The sequence below is a fragment of the Thamnophis elegans genome, chromosome 15, assembly GCF_009769535.1.
Source record: "Thamnophis elegans isolate rThaEle1 chromosome 15, rThaEle1.pri, whole genome shotgun sequence".
Classification (NCBI taxonomy): Eukaryota; Metazoa; Chordata; class Lepidosauria; order Squamata; family Colubridae; genus Thamnophis; species Thamnophis elegans.
In genome coordinates, this window is record NC_045555.1 from 5,598,558 (window position 1) to 5,626,476 (window position 27,919).

At 43.7% G+C, this 27,919-nt stretch overlaps 2 protein-coding genes across 2 annotated transcripts; both read right to left on the bottom strand.

Moving 5' to 3' along the window:
• Positions 1–416: 416 nt before the first annotated feature.
• LOC116518527 (solute carrier family 2, facilitated glucose transporter member 5-like) lies at positions 417–7,913 on the bottom strand. Its single transcript, XM_032231993.1, is given in 12 exon segments — positions 417–967; positions 1,832–1,892; positions 1,894–1,957; positions 3,209–3,281; positions 4,007–4,108; positions 4,823–4,845; positions 4,848–4,931; positions 5,290–5,443; positions 5,445–5,479; positions 6,989–7,114; positions 7,762–7,842; positions 7,845–7,913. Coding segments are annotated over 12 exon segments (1,086 nt in total). The 5' UTR covers positions 7,891–7,913; the 3' UTR covers positions 417–730.
• Positions 7,914–8,643: 730 nt separating this feature from the next.
• On the bottom strand, positions 8,644–27,533 carry LOC116518528 (solute carrier family 2, facilitated glucose transporter member 5-like). Its single transcript, XM_032231994.1, is given in 6 exon segments — positions 8,644–8,660; positions 8,948–9,074; positions 9,076–9,108; positions 10,282–10,379; positions 11,440–11,502; positions 27,340–27,533. Coding segments are annotated over 5 exon segments (336 nt in total). The 5' UTR covers positions 27,368–27,533; the 3' UTR covers positions 8,644–8,660; positions 8,948–8,960.
• Positions 27,534–27,919: the final 386 nt, after the last annotated feature.

Genomic DNA, 27,919 nt, shown 5'->3' on the forward strand with positions numbered 1-27,919 from the left:
CCGTGGTCATGTGGCTGGCATGACTCAACGCCCGAAGGCGCACAGAACGCTGCTCCCTTCCCACCAAATGTGGTCCCTATTTTTCTACTCGCATTTTTGACGTGCTTTTGAACTGCTAGGTTGGCAGAAACTGGCACAAGTGACGGGAGCTCCCTCCGTTACGTGGCGCTAGGGATTCGAACCGCTGAACTGCTGGCTTTTCTGATCGACAAGCTCAGCGTCTTAGCCACTGAGCCACCGTGCCCCTCTCAAATTTAAGCAATGGTGGGGGTCTTTTCCCACATTAAATTAAGGTGTTTATCGTAAAAACAGAACCCCCAGTATTATTATTAAACAAAAATTATTTACATGCTCCCACATAGTCAGCTGAAATCCATCCCGATTCAAGAACAACAACAAGAAATACTGATAAAAAATTTTCAGAGTCCACCCGACGGGAAATGCACTTTTTTCAAGCATGCAGCAATATTAGCCGGATTTCTTCCAAAACATTATTCCATCAAAATCTCGCTAGTTCCGCCTTGGAAGGCAACGGCTGGAAAAATAAAATGGCAACGCCTGGTCACTCCATTTCTCCTCGAAATGTAACTTTTAAGTTTTTGAGGGTGCCCCTTGTCCAACAGCGAGGCGAAGAGACGCCGGGCGCGTTGCAAACCGTGCGAGGTTTAAGGCAAGAGAGTTCGGTGGGTTTATTTACACGGGGAAATTTTGCGGTGGTTGCCAAAAGACCTTACAACGCGCTGCTTTTCTCCCCATCCATTTTCTTGCTGTACGGCACGGAGACGGCGGTGAAATCCTTCAATTCATCTTTCTCGGCCGGATCTTCGGTACCGTTCCTCTTGGCCATGATCTGGTTGATCTCCATGAAGGTTTTGTTCTTGGTTTCGGGGACAATGAGGAAGACGTAGATCGTGGTAGCCAAGCAGATGGCAGCAAAAATTAGGAAACAGTAGGGGCCCAGCCCTTGCTGGAGGAAGGAACAAAGAGACAGGACGTTTGTAAGGGGAGATAGAAGCTGCGCCAGTCGGCAGAAAATATTTTTTATCTGGGGAGAAATCTCTGCTCAAAATCAAGGTGAAGTTTTGGGTTTCGTAAGGAAAGAATTAAGCTTTGCCTCCGACCTAAACTTCACGCACCCCTCTATTTTAACAATACAATCGAGCCCAACATTTTTGTTGCTAAGCGAGACAGTTGTTAAGCGAATCACTGCCGCTGTTAAGTGAGCAACACGAATGCAAAATGCACCTGGGTTCCCTTATTCTGACTTTGCTTGCCGGATGGTCGCAAAAGCAGATCACGTGACATCCCCCCCCAAACTCTGCAACCGTCATAACTACAAGTCAGTTGCCAAGCGTTTCAGGTGACCGTGGGTCGTAAGTGTGAAACAGGGTCCCCAAGTTATTTTTTTTCAGTGCTGTGTTAGTTCAGAACGGTCACTAAACGAAATTTTGTAAGTCAAGGACTATTTTATTCATTTGCGGGTCACACCACCCGCTCAAGAGTCAGATTTCTATTTTTGCATTCTCATCTTTTAACGACGCTATAATCCCTTGAAGGGTGGAGTCTTGACAACTGAATGGGGCGGAGTATTTAGTGGCCCGATGCCCTTCCTGTCACCAGGGCGGAGTTGTATTCAGGAGTATGTATTTCCAGGGAGAAATATATCTGCCTCTACCTAGGATTGAACTCACAGCCTCCTGATTGCGAGGCAAGAGCTCCACCCTAGGCCACCCCACCGCTCCTCTATTTTTGCATGTTTACACGCATTAATCAGCACGCTGGGCCAATCCCCCCCCCTTGCAAAAAAAAAAAAAGTTAAAAACGATTTTACCTCCAAGTAGCTGAAAACCAGCCCCACGGTGAAATTCGACAGCCAGTGCACCGAACCCCCCCATGAAGGCAGCTGGGCGAGAAGACTGGAGAAACATTTCCATTATCATAACACTTGGCATTGGGCCTACAAGGGAAGAATTGGAAATAGAGAAGAGAGAGGTGAGTGTCCTTCATCCAAGAAACGCAAATTCGATTCCCTCAACCAATATCTTAGGCCTGGCTGAGCTTGCAAGTTGACGTTGGCTACACCTCTCCGTTGAGGTTGCTTCATGAGGACTAGAAGCTTAGATGCCTAAAAGGAAGGTAAAGGTTCCCCTCGGATATATGTGCTGGTCGTTCCCGACTCCTTAGGGGGCAGTGCTCATCTGTGTCAAAGCCGAAGAGCCAACGCTGTCCAAAGATGTCTCTGTGGTCATGTGGCTGGTGTGACTCAATGCCGAAGGCGCATGTAATGCCATTTCCTTCCCACCAAAGGTGGTTCCTATTTTTCTACTTGCATTTTACATGCTTTCGAACTGCTAGGTTGGCAGAAGCTGGGTGGCTTAGGTGGCTCTAGGGATTTGAACTGCCGATCTTTCTGATCGGCAAGCTCAGCATCTTAGCCACTGAGCCACCGCGTCCTACTGGATGCCTATAGTATGGTAATTATACATTCTATTATACATAATTTTATTAAAGAGATTATTTTAACGAGATAAAAGCAGTATAGAAAATAGTGAATAGGACAGGAAATAGGAAAAAATGGAAAACCTTTGACCATTATAAAGGCATTTATATTTTATCCTTTTCTCAGGTTACATCAAAATTTCCTGCTTCTGTAAAATCACTCCTAAATCACTAATTTTCTTTCCTCTGAAAAACCCATCGGGATTTCCAGACAGAACTAAATGCAATCGTTGACTTTTTTTCTAAGTGAAAAATTAATTTACCACCTCTTAATGTTGCGTCCCTGAGGACTAGAAACATGAGGCTTTGATTCGAAGAAACTAATCTCAAGGGCCCTTTGTTTTATAATATCCAGTAAATCAGTGTTATAGAGGCAATAAATAGAGTAGAGTAGAGTAGAGTAGAGTAGAGTAGAGTAGAGTAGAGTAGAGTAGAGTAGAGTAGAGTAGAGTAGAGTAGAGTAGAAATTGTTATTGGCCTAGTGTGATTGCACACACAAGGAATTTGTCTTTGGTGCATGTGCTCTCAGTGTATATAAAGAAAAATAAAATAGAATGCATTCCTCAAGAATCATAAGATATAACACTTAGTGAAAGTCATAGGTTACTAATAGTACTGAGTGGAGGGCATGAATGCGTTGACAAGCCAACTCAGAGAGAAGGCTGATTTGTGAATGTCCTCCGAGCATACACCCACAATATCTACTCACTTGCACCGATGGCGTGTCCCATGACGTAAATGATTACACAGCCAATGCTCAGGTACGGCATCCACCAGATCGCCTAGGGGAAAAGTGAAATGATAAATTATTAAAAAAAAATACTTAAAAGACGCTGAGACTTTGGAAAAAGTGCAGAGAGAGCAACAAAGAGGATTAGGGGACTGGAGGCTAAAACATATGAAGAACGGTTGCAGGAACTGGGGATGTCTTGTCTGATGAAAAGGAGGACTAGGGGAGACATGATAGCAGTCTTTCGATATTTGAGGGGCTGCCCCAAAGAAGAGGGAGTCAAGCTATTCTCCAAAAGCACTAAAAGCAGGACAAGAAAGAATGGATGGAAACTTAAACCAGGAGAGAAAGAAACTGGAACTAAGGAGAATTTCCTGACATTTAGAACGATTAATCAGTGGAACAACTTGCCACCAGAAGTTGTCAATGCTCCAACACTGGAAGCTTTTAAGAAGAGACTGGACATCCACTTGCCTGGAATAACATAGGGTCTTCTGCTTGAGCTTGGACTAGTAGACCTCCAAGGTCCCTTCCTACTCTGAAGATGTTGATGGAGGAGGGACCACGAAGCAATTCTAAGTTATTCTACAATTCTGAAAAGGTTCGCCCCGAGAGGTATTCCAGGAATACTAGGTGTATCTTTATTGTAAGGACTTTCTCCCAAGACCACATCCCATTAAAGGAAGCAATCAAGCTATGGTTGAATCTAGGCTAAAATTGTAGCACTCTGATCCTCTTCCCTTCAAACCAGTCAAAAGCCTTTTTTAAAAAACATACCTTGAGATTTAGCGCAAGAGTTAACACAGTACAGGCGACACAGCAGATCCCAAAACCAACCAGGAGCAAAATCCTCCGTCCCAGCGCCTCCACGACAAATACCTGCCGAGGTGGGGGGAAAAAGCTAGATTGGGAAACCGAAGACCATAAGGCACTGACAAAATTCACCACCATGCGGAGAAGAGCTGCCCCCCCCCATCCTTCTCTTGCACGCGCTTCCTCAAATCCTACAAACTGCAGTTTGTTGGCAAAATTCTACTTTTCCATGTTTCTTTCCTAAACAGCTGGGAAGAATAAGAATTCCCAATTCGAACTGAATTCCCTTTTCTATTCGTTTGGCTCAGAAGTCATCCTCGGCTTACGACCACAAGGCAGCTCAAAATTTATGTGGCTCAGGGGGAATTTGTTAAGTGAGCTTTTGCCCCATTTTACAAGCTTCTTGCCGCGAATCGCTGCCATTGATTTAAGTTAGTAACTCGGCCGTTAAGTGAATCCCTGCAGTTCTTTAGTCAATAGCACAATTGTTAAGGGAATCTGGGGACTGACTTCACTTGTCAGGAGGTCGAAAAAGGGGGGGGGAATCATGTGACCCCGGGATGCTGCGACCGTCACAAATACGAGTCGGTGGCCAAGCGAATGAATTTTGAGCACACGAACAGGCAAAAGTTGTAACAGTGAAAAACAGTTCTAAGTCCATTTCTCAGTGCCGTTGTAACTTTGAATGGTCACTAAATTAACTGTCGTAAGTGGAGGACTACCTATAGTTGGGGGGGGGTCATATCTCTCGCGCACTAACCAAATCTGAATAAATCATACCGCAATAATAGTCATGAATACGTGACTGCTCCTGTTCCCACCGTCACATACTGGACATGGTTTTCTTCTATTCCCGCGTTCGAATAGATACGGTCCGCGTAATAATATACCTGCAAATCAGATGGAAAACAGAGTTCAAGAGAGTGAATTTGATATCCCCTGGTCTGGACGGCCTCAAGATTTCCCTGTGGTCTCCTCTCCCAATAACCGAATTTGACATCCATCCCTTGGTCTCTACAGCCTCAAGATTTCCTCGTGGCCTCCTCTCCCAATAACCACCACACACACACACACACACACGCCAACCCAGTTTATAGATTTTTCTTTCAACCTTTGACTTCCATCCTTTCAAACACGTATCGCGAGAAGGGGAAAAAAACGAGTGAGGGGCGAGACTGGATGACCTCTAGGAGATGCACCCACACACCGTACTTCTTAAAAGCATGCATGGAGTGGTTCTTACTTACCCGCGTTGACCCCAGACAGCTGCTGCCCCATCATCATGACGATGATGGAGATGAGCTGCCAGCGAAGGCCTGGATAAGTGAAGAGGGTCAAGATGGACATCCGTCCCTCAGCTTTCTCCGCTTGGTCTTCCTGCCGCATCTCGTCCATCTCGTTCTTCCACGTCATCCGAGCCTCGCAGCTTCCTCAAAGCTGAGCCAAAAGCAGGGAAAAGACAAGAAACATAAAATCTAGGATTGGATAAGAAGCCAAGATGAGAGCAGGGGACGCTGGGAATTGTAGTTCAGTTACACCTGAGGACCACAAAAAATTATCCCTATATTAAGAGTGGCCTAGAGGTGGAGCTCTCGCCTCACAATCAGGAGGCTGTGGATTTGATCTTAGGCAGAGGCAGTTATTTCTCTCTCTCTCTCTCGGCACAATGAGAAAACATCTGCTGAACAAAACTCCACATTGGCAACAGGGAAGGCATCCGGCCACGAAAACACTCTACTAGCTCCATTCAGTTGCCCAGACTCCACCTCGCAAGGGATCATGGGGTATTTAGACAAAGATTAAGAGGGATGTATTAAACAGAGCCCAAACTATTGGCAGTCCTTGACTACGACCGAAATATTTGAGCCCAAATTTCCATTGTTAAGCAAAGACAGTTGCTAAGTCAATTCCGCCCTGTTTTACGACCTTCCTTGCATGAATCACCGCCGTTAAGTTAGTCACACAGTTGTTAAGGGAATCTCGCTTCCCGTTGTCTTGGCTTGTCAGAAGGCCGCAAAAAGGGGGTCACATGACTCCAGAATACTGTGACTGTCATAAATATGAATCAGTTGCCAAGCATCTGAATCTGGATCAACTGACCTTGGGATGTTACAATGGTCGTTAAGTGTGAAAAAATTCACATTGCCAAAGTCAGTATCGCTGCAACTTCAATAGTCACTAAAGGGATTGTTATAAGTCAAGGACTGTCCATATAGCCAAGCAATGCTCCTTTCCACTTTCCACTACGGCAGGCAAAACACTGGGAGGCGGGTACAGGTATTCCTTGACTTAAAAACAGTTTCATTTAGTGACCAAAAGTTACAACGGCACTGAAAAAAGTGACTGATGACCATTGTTCACACTTAACGACCATCTCCACAGTCACAAATCAAAATTCAGACAACAGGTTCACATTTATAACAGTTGCAGTGTCCGGGGGTGGGGGTCCCGTGATCCCCTTTTGCAACCTTCTGACAAGCCAAGTGGGTGTGTGTGGGGGGGGGAGGGAGCTAGCTTCACTTAACAACCGTGCTGCCAATTTAACAACTGCGGTGATCCGCTTAAACGAATGCGGCAAGAAAAGTCGCAGGCCGGGGCAAATCTAATGTCAGGCCTGCAGCCATTTTTTCTTTTGGGATCTCTGGCCTGCCACACTTTCTATTATTCTAGTATGCATTTTCTATGATGGGAAAATGGGAGGAGGGATTGTACAGGGTTAGACGATATGTAGCCATAACACATTCTTTCCAGAAATCTAAGGTCATCTTTTGTCTCTGAACCTCTGCACCTCACCGGAATTGGGTGGGTGGAACTGCCAGCAGGGCAGTGGGAGATTGGACCATGGGATGGTCTTGTGGGTGTGGTTTTGAACTCAATCGTGGTCGTTGAACTCAATTGTGGTCGTAAGCCAAGGACTACCGGTGTACCTAGAAGCTGGAAATGTACCTGTTCTTGCGCCCTCTTCATCGCCTTTCTGGATAAGCAGATACCTGGGGCTCTCGGGAAAAAATGGCAGGAGGATAAGCTGTAACGCAGCAGGGACCCCCGTCAGGCCCATGAGGATAGGCCAACCTGCAGAGAAAGAGGGAGGACGCGTCACAACACACGGCAATGCCTGCACCAATCCCCATCCTTCCACAACTCCCACACTAATCCCCATCCTGGCACAACACCCAACAAGGGCTACACCAATCACCATCCTTGCACAACACCCGTAACGACGTCTACGTCAATCCCCGTTCTCGCACAACACCCCACAACAACACATCTACACCAATCGCCGTGTCAGAAAACAGTTTCTATTATTCTACCATGCATTTTCTATTGTGGGAAAATGGGAGGGGGGGATTAGATGCCATGTAGCCATAACAACATTCTTTCGAGAAAGCAAGGTCATCCTTTGTTTCTGCACCTCTGCACCTGACCGGAACTGGATTGGAGGAATCTGTCTTTGTGGCAGTGGAAGATTGGACCACGTGATGGACTTGTGGGTGTGGGGGCAAAGTCTTGGACTTTCAGCTGGGTGGGGAAAACCAGGAAGCTTTCAGATTTGGGTTTCCCCAGATGTGCCAACATGGCTCTCTTAATCAATTGGAACTTGAGCAATACTTTGCCTCGGACTCTGATTTATTTTTGGATGCTGTTTGGAACCCTGACACCCTGTTCTTGCACAACACCCAGCAACCCCGCCTACACCAATCCCCATCTCTCCGGTTTACCTTCGGCACTTCCAAGGATCATTCTCATCCCAAGAATCTGAGCTGCCAGGATTCCCACCGTGATGAACAGCTGCGGCATCACCCGATGGCTCCTCGGAGGTGTTTGGGGGACATCTCTCCGAGGTACATGGGAACGACGTTGGAAGAAATGCCTAACAGGGAAAACGAGAACAGATTCAGGAGGGTATCGGGGTACACACCCTTAAAGGTAAAGGTTCCCCTCGCACACATGTGCTAGTTGTTCCCGACTCTAGGGGGCGGTGCTCATCTCCGTTTCAAAGCCGAAAGAGCCAGTGCTCTCCAAAGACAACTCCGTGGTCATGTGACTCAACTCCCGAAGATGCACAAAACGCTGTTCCCTTCCCACCAAAGGGGGTCCCTATTTTCTCCTTGCATTTTTTACGTGCTTTCGACTGCTAGGTTGGCAGAAGCTGGGACAAGTCACGGGAGCTCACTCTGTTACGTGGCGCTTAGGGATTCGAACCATCAACCTTTCTGATTGACAAGCTCAGTATCTTAGCCACTGAGCCACTGCATCCACACACAACCATTCGCCCGCCCCAAAATGGTTTTTCCTGACAATAACATTATGTGTTTCACTGGTCAAGGAGGATTCCTTGATTTCTCTAGCCCTTTTGCTAATATTTTTAACTTGGAAGGCTGGTGGACTTCAACTCCCAGAATTCCCCACTCCCCGCCTCTTTTTAACACGAAATGGAAAATGGCCTCTAAAATGGGCGAGGTTGCCCTCGTGTCTTAACGCTGAGGTCTCACCTGCGCAAATGCCAATAATGATACGGCAAATGATGATCACTTCGAAGGTCTTGGCTACCTTGGAGATCCCCATGAGGATGGCAGGGATGATGGAGAAGATGTTGTTGATGAGGAGGGTGCCTTTCCTGGAAAGGAGGAGAACATCTCAAGAACTTCAGAAGATTCAACCTGGAGCTCTAAAGGATGAAGGTCTGGCCTTCAACCTTCTTCCTCTTTAGACAACACCTTTCCATGGTCCACAGAAGACCATCCCAGGAGGTCCTCTTTGCTTCGACATTCAACCACACCCAGGAGGAAAGACAAGCCAGATGTTTCTCCTGGCACTGTGGATGTTTTCTATCTCCCAGGCTAGCAGGAGCCTCACACCCGGCCCAGGATGCAAATTATGCAAACAAAGAAGAAGGAAACCTACCTGCCACAGTTGTTCACATGGGCCCCACCATCAGCGATCCAAAGAACCCCCCAAGTGGGAAGAAGGACACACTCAGAGACCATAGAGCGGTCATCAAGCTCTCGTCCATATATTTACTGTATCGTCCCCTGGTAGGTCTCATTGTAAAACTGTTGCATGAACTGGAAGGATAGATGGAAGAAAGGACCAATTAGAAAAGGACCAACAAGAACCCCAACTTGTGGTGCGGGGACCTCCAATGGGTTGGGTATCCATCATCCTCAGCCAGCAAAATTTGAAGGCTAACAGTACAAAGTACCTTAGTTGGCACAAGTGGATTTAAGGAATATTAAAAGTATGTCATTTGGCCTGAAACAAGTCCCCACTCACAGGTATTTCTTTTTCTTAGAAAATTCTATTTTATATCAAGCACCACAGTACAGTCACCATGTGTTTTACTGCTCAACTGTATGACTGTAACAAGAAACTCTACTAAAGAAACCATAGATCAGTGATGGTGAACCTTTTCGGCTCGCGTGCCAAAAGCGGGGGGAGTGCAGGGGGGTCGTGCATGGGCGTGTCACACCCACAATGCTATGTGCACGACCCCAGGATGCATGCATGCATGAGCAGTGCTCCCCCCATTTTTGGCATGCTTTTTTCGCCCTCCCCAGGCTACAGAGGATTTATAGGAGCCTGGGAGGGCAAAAGCAGCCTCCCCACCCTCCGGAGCTTCAGGAGCTTCCTGAAGCCTCCCGAGCTGTGAAAAATCGGCCTTACGGAGGCTTCAGGAGCTTCCTGACGCCTCCAGAGTGGAAAACAACAGCTCTATGGGCAAACAGAAGTTCGGGAATGTATTTCTGGTTTGCTTGTAGGACCAGTTTTAGCCCTCTGAGCCTTCGGAGGGCTTCCCTTTCCCTCTCTCCAGAGGGCAAAAAAATGGCCTCAAAAGAAGGCTGAAGTCTGCTGGCGAGCGCGCATGCGTGCTGGCCAGCTGAGAGGGCAACGCCTCACGTGCCCATCACGCCATAGATTATAACCGTTGATGCACACTAAACACTGCCATCTAGTGTCTGGCATAATTCTACAGTCATTGCAGTACAAAGTACATTCTAACATGTTATTAAAAACACTTTCTAAATCTGCATTTCTCATTTCCGACCACTTTTAAGAGATGCAGACTCACGTCTTAAAGCTGCCTAGATTGAGAAACACTGCTCTCTTTTTCTTAAGCCAAACTGAAAAAAAAATAAAAATAAACACTATCGGCCATTTGGGCATCTCTACCTTCTTTGAAATTTATAAACCACCAAAAAAATGTTCCCCTAAATGGATTAAATAACCCCCCAACAAACCGGAGCTGGAGAAGTGATCACAGAGACATTATATCCATACTGGAAAGTGATCCGAATGCCGCAATGAGTGTCACCAGAGCAAGCAGCACAGTCATTTTCTGGAAAAAAAAAAAAAAGACCGCTTAGGTTCACATCTGCAAATTGGAAAGTAACTTACAGGAGTTAACTTAGGGCATCCTCTTAAAACCAGCTAAGCTATGCAAACATTTGGAGCATTCACGAAGTCAACTCCTGTAAGTTACTTTCCAATCTTTAATGCATGCAGAGAAATTGAGTGGGGGACCCCCCCCCTATCTGCATGGATCCCGATTTACCTTTTATGGAAGTTTTTTTTTCTTGTTTTGGTTCCTCTTTTCCCCTGGAGCTGGGGATTAGCTCTTCTTGAGATAAGGGGCAGGTTGATTTAGTTACTGATTAGGAGGAAAGAAATGGGTATATTTTTTGTCCTGGATTAGGTGGAGGAAGGTGGCAGGAGAGAAATACCATGAAAAAGACTTTGCATATCTATCTAATAAAATCTCCCTCCCCCTCCCTCCCTCCCTCCCTGTCTCTGTGTGTGTGTGTGTGTGTGTGTGTGTGTGTGTGTGTGGGTTAACTCTGGAGCGCCTAGAGCAATTTCAACCAAACTTGGCACACAGATGACTTACTCTCTGGGAAAAAAAAAATATTGTGGGGCTAAGACAATCCTAAAACGCCTCGGTGTATGTGTTTCTGTTAAGATACAGCCTGTTGTGCCTTCAAAGGGCTTCTACTGTACTGCTGTAAAATGACTCATACTGTGCAGTGCAGTGGAGTTGCCATGATAACGGCTTCACAGTATTCCAAAAGGGGGCTCCCTCTGGTAAGGGAGGGGGGAAATCCCAAGATTAGAAATTACATTTGGTCCGAACATTTGCCAGGTTATCACCTAGCCAATGATACAACAAGTCCTGGCATGTTTACAAACTGTGTGGATATTCACACGGAAAACTCCTCATCCCTGGGACTGAATTGCGCTGGCAGCTCAGGAAATTTCACCCCCCCCCCCAAATGAAACAGCCTTTAAACAAGGTTTATACAGTGGAAATCCTGTTCTGATCCTCTTTCTTAAAAAAAAAAAAATTCCCCCATGTCCATTTCTGTCCTCCCAACGCTCAAAAAACGAAAATCCGTACTCACCCCCTTCTGGGGTTCCTGTGGCATGGGCTGCGGCATTTTCACTCTTCCCCTTGCCCTGCAGACCTAAAAAGGGAGGAATGGAGAAAGGAAGAAATAAGAATGCATTCCACAAGGCAGGGGGTTATAAATCTCTGCAATTAAATGCCACTGAGCAAGATAAGTTGGTAACGCCCTTGCAATTTATTTTACTGCTTCTGGATTAAAGCGGACACCCTGGGCCTTGAACTTTTGATAACTTCTACAAAGCTCTTTTTTTTTTTTTAGTTCAAATCACAGACTGGTTTGCAGGGATGAAGAAGAAAACGGGTTTAAATCTTAATTTTGGTGCAGGGGGGAGGGAAATTCTTTGTTCAACCTCCCAAATCTCTTGGCCTTCAAAGATTCTCAGTAGTGTTTTTTTTTTTTTTTTCATTTTAAGAGGTCCGGACTTCAGCTCCCAGAATTCACCCCAATCACTAGGGACTTCTGGGAACTGGAAGTCCAGACACTCTAAAATGGCCCAAGACTGAGGTTTCACCACCCTACACAAACACCTTTCCAAAGCACTCACAACTACCCAGTAACTTAAAAAATAAATAAACGCCTAGTTAGTTGATATCATACCTCCATGACCCAGCCAGGGTGGGGGGCGTGGGGTGTTATTGGAATTGTAGTGGGGAACACGTGAGAAAAATCGGATTGGAAATCACTTGTTTCCCCCTCTTTGTCTCCTGGCTTTTTCACCTCCAGAAAACTCTTTAACAAGTAGCTTTTAAAAGTTAGGGCAGAAAGTTAAACAAGCAGAATAGAAGAAGGGGGGGGGTGAGAATTGTTTATTTAGTGCCATCAGAATTAAAAGCAGCAAATTCCAGTTTTGGAGACCACAATATCTCATCTATCTGGGAGGAGATGCAGGATTTTGGGGGGAAAATATTTTTATTTGCTATTTCTAAAAAAACAGCAAAAAACAGCACTTTGAATCTCCATTATGTCCAGCAACTTATCTGTGCTGCATCAATCCAATTGAAAAACAACAACCGGGCATGGCTTGTGGTGATAGGAATTGTAGTCCCTCAAGACCTCTATCACAAGAAGACCACTTCCAATTTCTTAGGTGTGCTTTCCACACATTGAAAAAACGGGGAAACACACACACACACACATAGCCAAAACCCCAAACCATCACACACACAAAAGGAGATTTTCTTCTTTTCAGATCTACAAAACAACCTGGCTAAGAATCAAACTGAACTTAGGAAAAGAAGTTTGTAAGAAAAAACAAGTGTCCTCGCAAGCCAGAGAAAAATAATGGCACCGAGGCTATTCATTTCCCGTGTACTGATTTTCTTTAAAAAGAAAGAATCTCTACAACAAAAGGATGAGCCAAACCTCTTCCAGGCAGAAGGAGACAATTCCAGCTTTTAAAAAAAATTATTTTGGAAGGAAAAAAAAAGGATTTTCTGAAGGGAAGCAAAAAAAATACAAAACAGACCCCCTGCTTTCAATTTGAGAAACATCTTCCACGAAAGGTTTTATTCCTTCCAAACAATTCCAAAGTTTATTTTTCCTCCTGGATTTTCCCCTCCAAACTTTCTGCTTTCCCCTCCAATTTCCACCAGCATTTTTTTCCCCCTCTCGATTTGTTCCCTCCCTCGGTAGGATCCCATCAATCCCAGCCGGGTAGCTGCTGGGGATGATGGGGACAAAAAAAAACAACACCGATTCTCCAGTTGGGACAAATAACCCATCAAAACCCGTTGAAAATAAGACGCACAACGTGGCCATTTCTCCCCCTGTGTAACACACCTGAAAGAGTTTATTATCCCAACTCCCTACAAACAAACAAATAGACATATTTTTAAACAATGACTTTGCAAAGCGAATTATTTCCCTAGGGTCTACCCAAAACAAAACCTCTTCATCTTTTGTTTTATTCTCCTTACCTCCCAAAAGCTGTAAAAGAAATCCCGCTTTCCAGCCAGCAAATATTTCCTTCTTGCAGAAGACGTCTAGATGCCCTCACAGACTGAGCTGGTTGTGATACAGCAAGCCCAAGCCCCCGAGCTCTCTCATCCTATATATATATACCCCTTCTTTGTTTTGACCCCACCCCCTCCTCCCCAGAAAATTCCTTTTCTTCTAAGGGTATCTGGGAGGGAACCATTGCTTACGTGACCCCTAACAGATAAGCCCTTTAGGCACCCCCTGGGCAGTTAAAAAAAAAAAACCAACTTCCTCTCCTGCTGGCTGGCATGACCTCCCTAACCTTTAGTAAAATCACTGCAGCACGTAGACAGAACGCAACCCCACGCCCCAACTTTCTTCTGGGGGAAGGAAAGACATTCTTGATTCTCCTTGGGGTGCAGAATGCTTTCCCCTCCTTTGTTGCTGCTGCTACTTCTACTCTGGAGTTGTAGATTTAAGCCTTTTCCCAAGCCACCAGGAGAGGGGGAGAAAAGTTATCTCTGTTTGCAAAGGAATTGGATGCTTCCTAAGAGTATATAAAACCAAACTTGCTTATTGTTTGGAAAAGGTGTAATAGGGCAAACTTCCATATGGCCCCATGCAGGAAAAATAAAATAGGTGCTACAGAAGAATTAAATATGTGTGTTTTGTGTGAAAAAAAAGGGGGGATTTTGCCCATTTTTTTTGCGGGAGAAAATAGGTTCCACAGAACAGGGAATATATATCCAATCCTTATCAAAGTTTAGCATGCAAAAAAGGCAATGCTTTTGCCCTTTTTTTCCTGCAAATCAGGTGACATATACATTTAATAAATTGCTATTATTAAAGGATGCTTACACTTTTTTTTAGTCAAATCAATACAGGTGAAATATCTGGGAAGGCCAGCTTTGGAGAATGGACATAAACTTTGTGTGTGTGTGCGTTGTTGTTTTTAATAATACATATGGTTATGATTTTTCCTTTTTTCCCCTTAGCTGCAAAATGAGGAGCAGGGATAACTAGAGGCCAATAAATTCCTTTCAATTTTATTTACATCCAGTTTTTCCCTCTTTCTCTAAAGATTTCATTATTCATCCTGTACTCCAGGGTGGCTTAAAGTTTGAAAATATGCCTGGGCATGTTTATCACTGATGTGCAAACCCTTTTTCATGGTTATTTGTCCTTCTCCTCCCTCCTCCACCTAATCCAGGACAAAAAATATACCGTTTCTTTTATCCTTAATCAGTAACTAAATCAACCTGCCCCCTTATTTCAAGGAGAGCTAATCCCCGCCTGCAGGGGAAAAGAGGAACCAAAACATCAAGGAGGAAAAAAAAATCCAAAATGTAACATTTGCAAAATCTAGGGAACTGATTTTTCCTATTGTTCCTTTAAAACTGCCATCTTGAAATGTGAATTGCCCAACCCAGATGCTTTAAGATATGCGGATTTCAACTCCCAGAATTCCTCAGTGGCATAGAGCATAGCTTGCTGGGGAAATCTGGGAAGTGAAGTCGGGCATCTTAAAAATTGACAAGGTTGAGAAGACATTATTCTCCAAATAATGAGATGTGTCATGGGATGACTTCTGTTGCTCAACTTAATAAGTCTTCGTCCTCCACTCACCTATTACGAGAAGCGGGAAATTTGTAGCAGGCCTATTTTTCCCAGCACACGGGAGAATTTTCAAGCTGCTAATTCTTTCCCTCTGTGTTTCTCCATCAGCCAAGTTCCTCAAACACTAAACACTCCAATTTGGCCTTTGCTGCACGCTGGGTGATAACTTTCCACAACCCCAAAGCTGTGGCACCTGGAAATATAAGAAAAAATAGCTACATAGCGATTATGTTGCATTTCTCTCCAATAACAGAGTTGGAAGGGACCGTGGAGGTCTTCTAGTCCAACCCCTGCTCAAGCAGGAGACCCATTTCAGACAAATAGATGTCTTTATAGAAAAAACACTCCAGGGATGGGAGCATCCACAACTTCTGAAGGCAACTTTTTCCCTGGTTTAATTGTTGATACTGCCAAGGAAATTTCTCCTTAGTTCTAGGTTGCTTCTCTCCTTGATTAGTTATTGTATTGATTAGCATTGATTAGCAATTACCATTGTTTCTTGTCCTATCTTCTGGTGCTTTAGAAAATAAGCCCCTCAAATATTGGAAGACTGCTATCATGTCACCCCTAGTCTTCCTTTCACTAGACTAAAAGATAACTGTAAAAGTTCCCTTCGCACATATGTGCTAGTCGTTCTTGACTCTAGGGGGCGGTGCTCATCTCCGTTTCAAAACCAAAGAGCCAGAGCTGTCCGAAGACGTCTCCGTGGTCATGTGGCCGGCATGATTCAACACCGAAGGTGCATGGGATGCTGTTCCCTTCCACCAAAGGTGGTCCCTATTTTTCTACTTGCATTTTTTACGTGCTTTCGAACTGCTAGGTGGGCAGAAGCTGGGACAAGTCACGGGAGCTCGCTCCGTTACGTGCTGCTAGGGATTTGAACCGCCGAACTGCTGACCTTTCTGATCGACAAGCTCAGCGTCTTAGCCCCTGAGCCACCATGTCCCTTTTCACCAGACTAGATATATCCAATTCCTGCAACGGTTTATCGTATGTTTTAGCCTCTAGTCCCCTAATCATCTTGGTTGCTCTTATCTGCACTCTTTCCAAAATCTCTACGTCTTTATTATAATGTGGTGGCCAAAACTGGATGCAGTATTCCAAGTGTGGCCTTACTAAGGCTTTATAAAAATGGTGGTACCAATACTTCACGTGATCTTGATTCTATCCTTATGTTATACAATACAATGCAATAGCAGAGTTAGAAGGGACCTTGGAGGTCTTCTAGTCCAACCCCCTGCCTAGGCAGGAAACCCTATACCATTTCAGACAAATGGCTATCCAACATCTTCTTAAAGACTTCTAGTGCTGGAGCATTCACAACTTCTGGAGGCAAATTCTGTTCCATTGATTAATTGTTCTAATTGTCAGGAAATTTCTCCCCAGTTCTAAATTGCTTCTTCTTGATTAGTTTCCACCCATTGCTTCTTGTCCTGCCCTCAGGTGCCTTGGAGAATAGCTTGATTCCCTCTTCTTTGGGGCAGCCCCTGAGATATTGGAAGACTTCTATCATGTCTCCCCTGGTCCTTCTTTTCATTCAACTAGACATACCCAGTTCCTGCAACCGTTCTTCATAGGTTTTAGTCTCCAGTCCCCTAAATCCTCTTTGTTGCTCTTCTTTGCACTCTTTCTAGAGTCTCCACATCTTTTTTACATCGTGGCGACCAAAACTGGATGCCATATTCCAAGTGTGGCCTTCCCAAGGCCTTATAAAGTGGTATTTTAATGCAGCATAGGATTGCATTGTTTTTTGGGGCTGCTGCGACACACTACTGGCTCATATTTTAAGTGAATGTCCACCCTCTTACAGTTACCGCTGTTGAGCCAGGTTTGACCTAACCTTAGGCAAGTTCCTAGAGAGTAAAATTCAAGTGGATAGTCATCACATTTAAACCAGAAATGACCAGAGGCCAAAATTCATTTCCTCTCCTTATTAGGTCATCTCTCAGAATTTCTCCCCTTCCCCTTTCCTCCAAATTCCAACCCTGGGAAAAATAAGTGACTTTTTGCAGCTGCCACCTTCCAAAATCCGGGATCCACATCCTTTAGAAAGTGGATACCGATAGTTTTCGATTTCCGACTGTTTCTTTAGTAACTAATAAACTCACAACAAGATTGAAAAAGGTGATTTATGACCGTTTCCCCCACCCTTAACCATCCTTGCAGCATTCCCACGATTACGTGATCCAAATTTGGACATTTGGCATCTGACTCATATATATGACGGTTGCTGTGTTCCGGCTCCCTGACTCATATATATGACAGTTGCAGTGTCCTGTGGTCATGTGGTCCCTTTTTCGCGACCTTCGGACAAGCAAATTGAAGGAAGCCAGATTCATTTTATAGCCGTATTACTAACTTAACAGTTGCAGTGAATCACTTAACAAATCGTAGCAAGCAAGGTCGTAAAACGGGCCCAAAATTCCCTTGATCACCGCCTTGCCTTAGCGACAGAAATTTCTGGCTCAATTTTGGTCAATTTTGGTGCTGACCCTTAGTGAGCTGAATGCCATGAAATTTCATTTTAATGTATGCCAATTAGTGTAGATTTAAAGTGACAGCAAAGTTATTCTAAGTTTTCTGAATAAGCCCGCTCCTCTTAACCGGTGTGGATTATATATATGGTGTTTACCTGATTAGTTGTTTTTTTGCTGAGCCCAGCTGATCTTGGTACTGCTTTCCAAGTCAGCAAATGTTCAGTTAATAAGAACAATTTAACTGACTGATAACTCAAACGCTATCAAAGCACCCAGTCTTTTTCTTTCTTTCTTTTACTTTTAGCTGCTGCAGTCCAAGATCATTGCACAAATGGGAAATCGTAAGTTCTCAGAGGAAGCAAAGTCTGATTTCCATCCTAATTATAATATTATCAAGCAGAGCAAACTCTATTGTTAATCAATAAATCTGCATTTGTCCTCAGGTCAATAAGATTCCAAGTGAAGGATTCATCCCTGCCCTGAAAATTCATGTTGGTTTTTTCATTGCGTAATAAAATAAGCAATCCCCCTCAAATAGCATTTGTATTTCTTTTCTTTCAAAATATTTATTCAATTTTCACATTCCATTTGCAATCATTTATATACAGGGTATTTACTATAAGAAAGGAAAAAAAAAAAAGAAAAAAAAAGAAAAGGGAAAACGAACAAGTAAAAAGGAAACACAACTCATCATTCACAACCCCACCTCCTCCATACACCCATCTACCCCCTCCAACTTTCCTTTCTCCCTCTAACACTCCCCTCCTACTTCCCTTTCCCCTCAAACCTTCCTTCTCCCCTTACTCCCAGACACCCTCCTTACATTCCCCTTACTCCTTACATTCCCCTTACTCCTTCCTTACTCCTCCCTCTTCCTTCCCTTTTGTATTTTCTTCATCTCTTGCGTAGAATCGCATTTGTGCTTGCATGGATTTTCTAATCCCTTCCCAGATGTACATCAAAACCCCAATAGAGGACCCTAAAGCTAATGGAGAATCTAAACCTTTTCCTTTCTTGTTCTCGATTTGCCAAATAAATAGTTTTATCCTGGAGCCAACCTCTTACATAAAAAGGCAATGAGATGGTGCCAAAAAGCTGGACGACAGACGCCCTTTCAAAAATAAAGGAATATATTCAGCAGAATAAGTCAAAAACTCCGTGGGATTTTTTTTGGGGGGGTGGCGAAGCAGTGAAGCTGGACATGTGATCCTAACCAGAATTCTGCACTTTAAATTTCGAAGCCCTGTCAAGTTTCTAGTCCTCAGCACGGTGAAAAGGAGAGAAAGAGCTGAGTAAGGTACAAGCAGGCAAAGATTTATTGGCGCTATTAATCATCCCAACCAGCTGGGCACTAATACCTGTGGAAACAGGCTTTGGATGAAGGTGAAGGCCACACTGCGCTGCCAAGCATACGAGTATGCAATGCACACTGTTGCGTAACACAGAATTTTCCCTCCCAACAGCTAGGGTGGAAACATATTTTTTTCCCAGCCTTGTGGAGCCTCACAGAAGGGCCAATGAGAAAAGCAATGTGGGAATGTTGCCTTGCATAAAAACAACACCCACAAAAAAGGACACTCTCAACCGATTCTCAACCAAGCCTCAAGCCCCTTCTCGAATTAAGCCACTCCAGGCATTTCTCGACTTACGACTCATTCATTTAGTGACGGTTCAAAGTTGTAACGGCGCTGGGGAAAAAATGGCCGATGGCTGTTTTCCCACGACTGGTGCAACTTTCCCCCGGTCACATGAGCGAAATTCAGGCACCTGGCAACCGACTCGTATTTATGACGGTGGGGGTCACGCGATCCCCTTTTGCGACCTCCTGACATTGGGGAAGCCCGCTTCGCGTAACAACGGCGCAGTTCACTTCACAGCTGCAGGGATTCACTGACCGAATGGTGGCTAGAGACCGAAGGTCGTAAAGATAGAATGAAGGTCGTAAAAGGAGGCCAAACTCCCTTCACAAAGATCTTCACTTAACCACACAAAATTTGGGGCTTAAGAACTATCTGTATCTCGATCATTGATTGCTTCTGATTTTGCAGTCAGTTCTACGGGACGGAGCACCATGATGGCTGCGCTAAAAATGGGGCTAAGGTTGTACCATTCTTAGTTCAGTTTACTTTACTTTATTGTCACGGCACACGGTACAACGAAATTAAATGCTGCCCTCTGTGTACATTAAGCTTCCAGAAAGCCTCCGGAGGGCTGCGGAGGACAAATAATGGCCCCAACGGGCCAAACGGAAGTTCGGGAACGAAATTGGTTGGACAATTTTGGCACACCGTAAGAAAAAGTTTCTCACTGTCACTGCACGATAGCATAGAATCCTGTGACCCGACAAAAGGGCGAACGACAAAACCACGCCCGACTAAACTGTGTCGCTAAAACCGCGACATCATCAACGCGCCGACACAGCACGTCGACAGAAGGGCGATTTACAACAGTGCGTCGGCAGAAGGGCGATTTAAGTTAAGGTAAGGGTTAGGTTTAGGGTTAGGTTTAGCATTAGGTTTAGCGTTACGTTTAGCAGGTTTAGGTTTAGGGTTAGGGTTAGGGTTAGGTTTAGGGTTAGGTTTAGCATTACGTTTAGCAGGTTTAGGGTTAGGTTTAGGGTTAGGGTTAGGGTTAGGGTTAGGTTTAGGTTTAGGTTTAGGGTTAGGTTTAGGTTTAGGGTTAGGTTTAGGTTTAGGGTTAGGTTTAGCATTACGTTTAGCAGGTTTAGGTTTAGGGTTAGGTTTAGGGTTAGGTTTAGGGTTAGGGTTAGGGTTAGGGTTAGGTTTAGGGTTAGGTTTAGGGTTAGTGTTACATTTAGGGTTAGGTTTAGGGTTAGGTTTAGTTTTACAGCGCGCTTCTGTCGCCACGCTGTTGTCGGCGCGATTCAGCACTCATTTGTCACCGCAGTTTAGTCAGGCACGGTTTTGTCGTTCGACCTTTTGTCGGTGAACCTAGAATCCAATATAGTTACTGCCCTGGGATAGAAGCTGTTTTTCAGCCTATTTGTTTTTACTGCCCTGTACCGGTTGCCAGATGGTAATAGTTCAACAAAAAAGGGGGTGCCTAGGATGAAATCGGTCTTTAAGGATGTTTTGAACTTATTTAAGGTAGCGGGAGCTATAAAGCTCTTCCAAAGAGGGGAGAGGGGCAACTCAGGATCCTCTGGGCAATGACGTTTAACCCTCTGGAGCGCTGTCCTATCCGCCCCTGTGCAATTGGCAAACCAGACACAGGTGCAGTAAGTTAAAATACTCTCTATGGTGAAGCAGTAGAAGGTCATCATCAGTTTTCCATTCAGTTGTTGTTTCCCTGAGAAGTCTCAGGTCATATAATCTCTGCTTGGCCCTTTTGAACCAGGGTTGCAATGTGAGTTGCCCCAGGCCAGGTCCTCTTTTTATGATAACACCCTGAAATCTAAAGTGTGGCTACTTGCTCCACTCCATTGATAAGAAAGGGATGGATGTCTGATCTATTCCTTCTATAGTCCACTGTAAGCTCCTTGATCTTATTGGTATTAAGGACCAAGTTATTGTCTTCCACCTGTCAAGGATTCCCCAAATCCTTGCATATCTGTTTCTCCACCCAAGCATTCCTCCCCTCCCTCTTGCATTCCTCCACCTTATCTCTTATCTTAATCCTTTTCTTAATCGCCTCCACCCCTCTTCCCCCCCCCCCCCCCCCGCCAGCTTCTCTGCAACTGAAAAGAGACTTTGGAGGGAGAGAGATGGAAAGAGAGAGATAGAAAGAGAAAGAAGAGAACATTCCTTCTCCCTCTCTCCTTCCTTTTTCCTTTCATCCCTTTCCCCTTTCATTCTCCACCTCCTCCTCTGTTCAACCGCCTCCTGCTGCTTTCAACAAGGGCCCAGATTGCTATCGGCTTGGGGCAGAGATCTCTGGCTTAACTCCGGAGGGAGGCTGACGGGGATCCATCAATCATTAAACCTTCCTCTTATCCAGACAATAAACAGGTGTTTTGCCTTTTTTTCTGTCCCCAGGAGATGAGAGGTAGATTTTATAAAGACATACTTTGATCTTAGGTGGCCCTGTTCCCTGGGGTCCATTCTGGGCTCCTAGGAATTCCACATTTGCTGTTTTTAATGGCGTGTTTTTGCAACACTGCTTTCCTGCCTAAGCAGGGGGTTGGACTAGAAGACCTCCAAGGTCCCTTCCAACTCTGTTTATTCAATCATTCCATAATTCATTAAAGTGGCTGGCACATTGTGTGTGTAGGAGGCTTTGCAGAATTGCAGGGAGCGAAACCCTGGAAACATTGAAAAATCTGTTTCTCCCAAACTTCTGCACAGAACCACAGTAGAGCCCAACCGTGGCTAACCGAAGCGGTCGCTAAGTGAGGTTTGTCCCATCGGACAGAGCTTCCTTGCCACCATTGTTAAGTGAAGCGCCGCAGGTGGTTAAATTGGTAAAACAATGGTTAAGGGAGTCTGGCTCCCTCCCCCCCCCACAATCCACTTGGCTGGTCTGAAGGTCGCAAATCACGTGATCCCCCAGGAATCGGTTGCCAAGCACCTGGATTTTTATCGCGGGCAATAGTTGTAATGGGGAATAACGGTCATAAAAGCGTCACTAAATGAATCATTGTAAGTCGAGAACTACCTGTAGTAGAAAAACCATTAAGGAAGAAGTAAAACAGTGCTAACTTGGTTTCTGCATTGGACTAAACTCTTCTCTTTTTTTTTGCAATCTGTTTTTTTTATCTTTAAACATAAAAAAAAACTATTAAAAAAATAATCTCATCCATTACGTTTGGTTACAAGTGTTTTTGCATCCATATTCTCAATGACATTTACAATCACAGATTTTTCATCTAATATACTAAATACCTCACTTTCATTGTACAATGTATATTCAATTACAATTAATATTTTTTCCAATAAACCTAATTCCCTTACGTTCTTGATTGTCTGTTTAATAACAATAATAACAATATACCTTTATACCTTTATATAATCACAGACCCCGATATGAAACCATTTATATTTGTAGATCACTGTTTTCAATTATGTAATCCCACCAATCAACTATCGAGTATGTTTATGTTCATTATTGTCCTTGTACATCATACATTCAAACAAAGATGTTATTCCTTCATTTTTCAACAAGGTATTCTAAATACTCACTTCGTATATACCAATTTTTAATTACTTCCTTACTCTTTCTGTTTGATCCAAACTCTAATAGCTGGCTTACGGTTTCCCTTTGAGCTTTTAACTGTAGTTTACACCATGTTGCAAGCCCATCAAACTAAACTCAATCATTGAAGCTTCTCCTAATAGCCAAACTAGAAACTGTTTCAAGACCCACAGGTAGTCCTTGAGTTACAACAATTTGCTCAGTCACTCTTCCAAGTTACGACGACCTTGGAAAGTGTGGCTAATGGCATTTTTCACGCTGCAACATCGTGTGATCAAAATTCAGAGGCTTGGCAACTGACTCACATTTACGACGGTTGCAGTGATGCACCTTTGTGATCTTCTGACATGCAAAGTCAGGAGGGGGAAGCCAAATTCACTTAATGACTGTATGGCTAATGTAACCGTCGAGCGATCCGCTTAACAAATGTGCAAAAATGGGACGGAACTCACACATTTCTCCCTTGGCAACATAAATTTTGGGCTCAATTTTTGGGGTCATAAATGGAGGACTTTCCTGTAATTTAAGGAAGTAACCTCCCATGTGTGGATCCAACCACACCCACAAACTTTGCAGCTGCTACAAACTTAGGATTCTCACCCGCGCATAAACACACCCAGGATTAAGCAGAATAAAACTGGATGGGATTAGCGTAATCTAATCAGATGAGCATGAATTAAGATTATCTCTGTTAGGTGAGCACCACCACCCATCAGCCTGTCTCAATTTCAATAGCCCCAAACCACCCCTAGCAAAATTTTAGTAAGCTTCTTTCGCTCTTTTAAGATAACAGTGATGGGTCTCATTCGAGATAACGATGAATCTGCATACAGATGGGAGGTTGAGCAACCAGCCTCCTGGTGCAGCCAGAACAATCTTGTACTAAATGCACTCAAAACCATAGAAATGGAGGGGGGATTTTAGGAGAAACCCTCCCATGATACCTCCTCTTACAATACTAGACAATGTAGCATCAATAGTAGAGACTTTCAAGTTTCTGGGTTCTTTCATATCTCCAGACTTCAAATGGACCCCTAACGTCCAAAACGTCATCAAAAAAGCACAAGAAAGAATGTTCTTTCTGCGCCAACTCAGGAAGCTCAAACTGCCCAAATAGCTGCTGATTTCTGTTCCACAGAGGAATGATGGAGTCTTGTCCTCTGCACCTCCGTAACTGCCTGGTTTGGCTCTGCAACCCAACAAGACACACACGGACTTCAGAGGAGAATCAGAACTGCAGAACAAACAATGGCTGCCAACCTGCCTTCCATTGAGGACCTGGACACTGCAGGAGTCAACAAGAGGGCTGTGAAAATATCTCCAGACCCCTCGCATCCTGGACGTAAATTGTTTTAACTCCTACCCTCAAAACGACACTATACAGCACTGCCACAAGACAATTAGACACAAGGACAGTTCCCCCCCCAAACGCCATCACTCTGCTAAACAATTCCCACAACACTGTCAATAATTTACTAAAACTGTATTACTATTATTCTTCTCTTCCTTCCTAGTATCTTATCTCTTTCCACTTATGACTATAACCATGTTGCTTGTATCTTTACAATTTATATTGTTTTTATTTGTTTCCTATGATTGCTTATTAGTAACCTATGACTATTACTAAGTGTTGTATCTTATGATTCTTGATATATGCATTATCTTTTATTTTTCTTTATTTACACGGAGGGCATATGCACTAAAGACAAATTCCTTATGTGTCCAATCACACTTGGCCAATAAAAGAATTCTATTCTATTCTATTCTATTTTATTCTATTCTATTCTATTCCTATTCTATTCTATTATATTCTCTATTCTATTCTCCATTCTGTTCTTTTATTTTATTCTCTCTTCTCTTCTTCTCTTCTCTTCTCCATTCTATTATATTGTATCCCAGCTAAAGTTACCTTTTCACTTCCTAAATGTATACAGAAAGAGTGCGTAGCCCAGCCAAGAATCTGGAGTGAAAATGACAGGTTTTCAAATAAGGTTTAAAAGCAGGTGAAATGTTTTCCTGGGACAAGCAGACTAGAGGCAGATGAAAGGAATTAGGTTGTTATTATTATTATTATTGCATTCCCCGGAAACCTCCACTGAATGGGATCCAAAATAATATTTGCGAAGGTTGAAATCTGGCTTCGGTTGAAATAAAAATTCTTGGCATGGCAACTCAAATGCTGCCAATTCCAATATTTAAAAAGCCCCTGGCTTTTTTAAAAAAAACATTTCTTTTTAAGTATCCAAGTTTTATTTGCAGAGAGTTGGGATTTAAAAGCCAGCTTCTACACCAGCTGATGAGTGTCAAAGGTGATTGGGGGGGGGTGGTGGTGTTTGAAATAAAAAATCACGTGATGAGGTAAAAATTAATTTGGAATTCACAGAGGTAGCAGTAAAAATGGACTTTGGTGCCAGCTGAGAGTGTTTGGGTCAGTAATACATTGATTTTTGTATTTTTTGGCCCAGACTGGAATTATTATTAAGGTGGCTCAGTGGCTAAGACGCTGCGCTTGTCGATCAGAAAGGTCGGCAGTTTGGCGGTTCGAATCCCTAGTGGGGTAATGGAGGGAGCTCCTGTGACTTGTCCCAGCTTCTGCCAACCTAGCAGTTCAAAAGCACGTAAAAATGCAAGTAGAAAAATAGGAACCACCTTTGGTGGGAAGGGAACAGCCTTCCGTGCTCCTTCGGCGTTGAGTCATGCCGGCCACATGACCACGGAGACGTCTTCGGACAGCGCTGGCTCTTCGGCTTTGAAACGGAGATGAGCATCGCCCTCTAGAGTTGGGAACGACTAGCACATATGTTCGAGGGGAACTTTTACTTTTTCCTTTAGACTGGAATTAGTCTAGCATTTTAATTATTTCTCAGTTGTATAAATTGAGTTTTCGTGATTCCAGAACGTTTAGTGACGGTTCAAAGCTACAACTGCACTGGAAAAAGTGACTTTATGACTGTTCCTCATATTTATGACCCCTGCAGCATCCCCATGAGCAAAATTCATTCAACTGACTCGTATTTATGATGGTTGCTGGGTGAGAGATGATCCCCTTTTGCAACCTTCTGACAATGGGGAAGCCAGTTCCACTTAACAGCCGGGCTATTAACTAAAGGACTGCAGTGATTCGCTGACAACAGTGGCAAGGCAGGTCATACAATGCGATAAAACTCGCTTAACAAATGCCTCACTTAACAATGGAAATTTTGGCCTCCATTATGGTGGTAAGTGGAGGACTATGCCTGTAATCTGGCCCCTGAATTAACTCCTCATAAAGACACGATCCCATCAAAAAGGGAGACGTACAAAGGGCCCATGAGCCCAGATTGCAGAAGTTGGAATTGAGCCTGAGGACTAGCAACTTGATGGGGCTTCATCTCTCAATCAGGGACCACTGTCCCGGCACAGAAAATAATGCATTTCCTTTTCCGGCAGTCCCTTTTATTCATCTTTTGAACTACAAATCATTCACTTTGCTTTTAGAGTCGTCTGCATAAATAACCCTGAGGATCACTGGGAAATTGTTAAAAAAAACAAAAAAAACTTTGCAACGAGTCAGCCCAGCTGGAAACTCAGAAGCTAAACTCAGAAGAAAAGAGAAGTAGAAGAAGAAAGAAGAAAGAAAGAAAGAGAAGAAGAAAGAAGAAAGAAAGAAAGAAAGAAGAAAGAAGAAGAAGGAGGAAGGAAGGAAAGAAGAAAGAAAGAAAGAAAGAAGAAAGAAAGAAAGAAAGAAAGAACTAGTAGAGTTCATGAATAATGGCTCAACTCTAAAACTGCAACCTGCTGTGTTTCCGTGTTTCTGCATTAAATAAAATGATTTTATTTATCCTGCTGATAAGATGCCAATCAAGAGAGGGGGGAAAAAACCCAGGGAAAATGCTTCCGATTAATAAAATAATAAACGATGACCATCCGATAGAAATCAAAACCAAAAGGCTAGGGAAGGGAATAAGAAATGATAATAAATTATATTGGGTTTGCGGAAATACCACTCCAAGAAAACATAAATTGAGATTTGAAAGAGACACCTATAACAACAACAGAAAAGAAAGGGAGAAAGAATGAGAGGACGAGAGGAGAAGAGGGAAGGAGAGCAGGGTGGAAGGGAGAAAGGGAAGGAGAGGGTAGGAAGAGGAAGAGTAGGAGTAGGGGAGATAAGGGAAGAAGGAAGGGAAGGAGAGGAGGGGGGAGGGAGAGAAGAGAAGGAGGGAGAGTAGGAAGGGGAAGCGTAGGAATAGGAGAAAGGGAAGGAAAGAAGGAAGGGAAAGGAGAGGAGGAAGGAAGGAAGTAGAGAAGAGGAGGGAGAAAAGAAAGGGAAAATAAGGTAGTGTTAAAACAGGCGGAAGGTCTGCTAAATAAAGCATCCCAAACTATATATTATAACATTTAAATGGAATAACAAATGCATAAGAATGACAAATGTCAAGAAGAAGAACAACTATGTGAATGTCTACCTATAATTGTATGTAAGAGAATAAAAAAAAAAACTTTTCAGGAAAAAAAAAGAAATCAAAACAAAAAGGCTGGTTTTTTTTTTCCTTTAAAAAATATGGGATAAAATACAGCCTAGGATAGGAAGAAAGAGGAAAACATTCTGTTCATTATAAGCAAGATAGACACAATGCTAATGGTACAAAATCACACACACATACAAACCTTTTTTTACACGCTCCAAATCAGGGTTGTGTTTTTCACCCACACTCCATTCCCACATTTGAAGTGCCCCTCCTCAACTTACCTATTTCCCTGTCAGCCCCTTTTCGCATCCAAACCAGAGGAAGGATTTAAAAAAAAACAACAACCCACAACTTGCAAGATGGGAAAAAAAATCAAGCTAAAACGAACGATTGTTTTTTCCTGTCCTGCCTTCGGACTTTGGTTGACAAACCAAGTTACTTCACAGTTTGGCTTTTTGCTCTTTGGATGCTGGGGACAAAGATTTCCCTCTGTCCCTCAGCTGCCACTTTGCAAAAGGAAAAAAAAGGTGAAGGCCAGGACGAGTCGTTAAATAAAAACAAATTCATTTATATATATATATTTTCCTGCAATTTGCAATTCCTCACTGGGATCGTTTCGAACCTCAGCCCGGTGTATTTGTCGGCAAGGAAGGAAGGAAGGTAGGTAGGTAGGTAGGTAGGCTGGGAGCATTGCACACCTGCCCTGTAACACCCTTACTTGGCAAGAAAAGGAAAGCTGCGGCGTTTCTTAGCCACAAAACTGTCACCGGGACAGATAAACAAACACAGCTCCCTTCGTTCGAAATTCTGCAGGGTAGGTAGGGGGGGGGGGTAATGCAGTGGTTGAGAGATTACACAAGA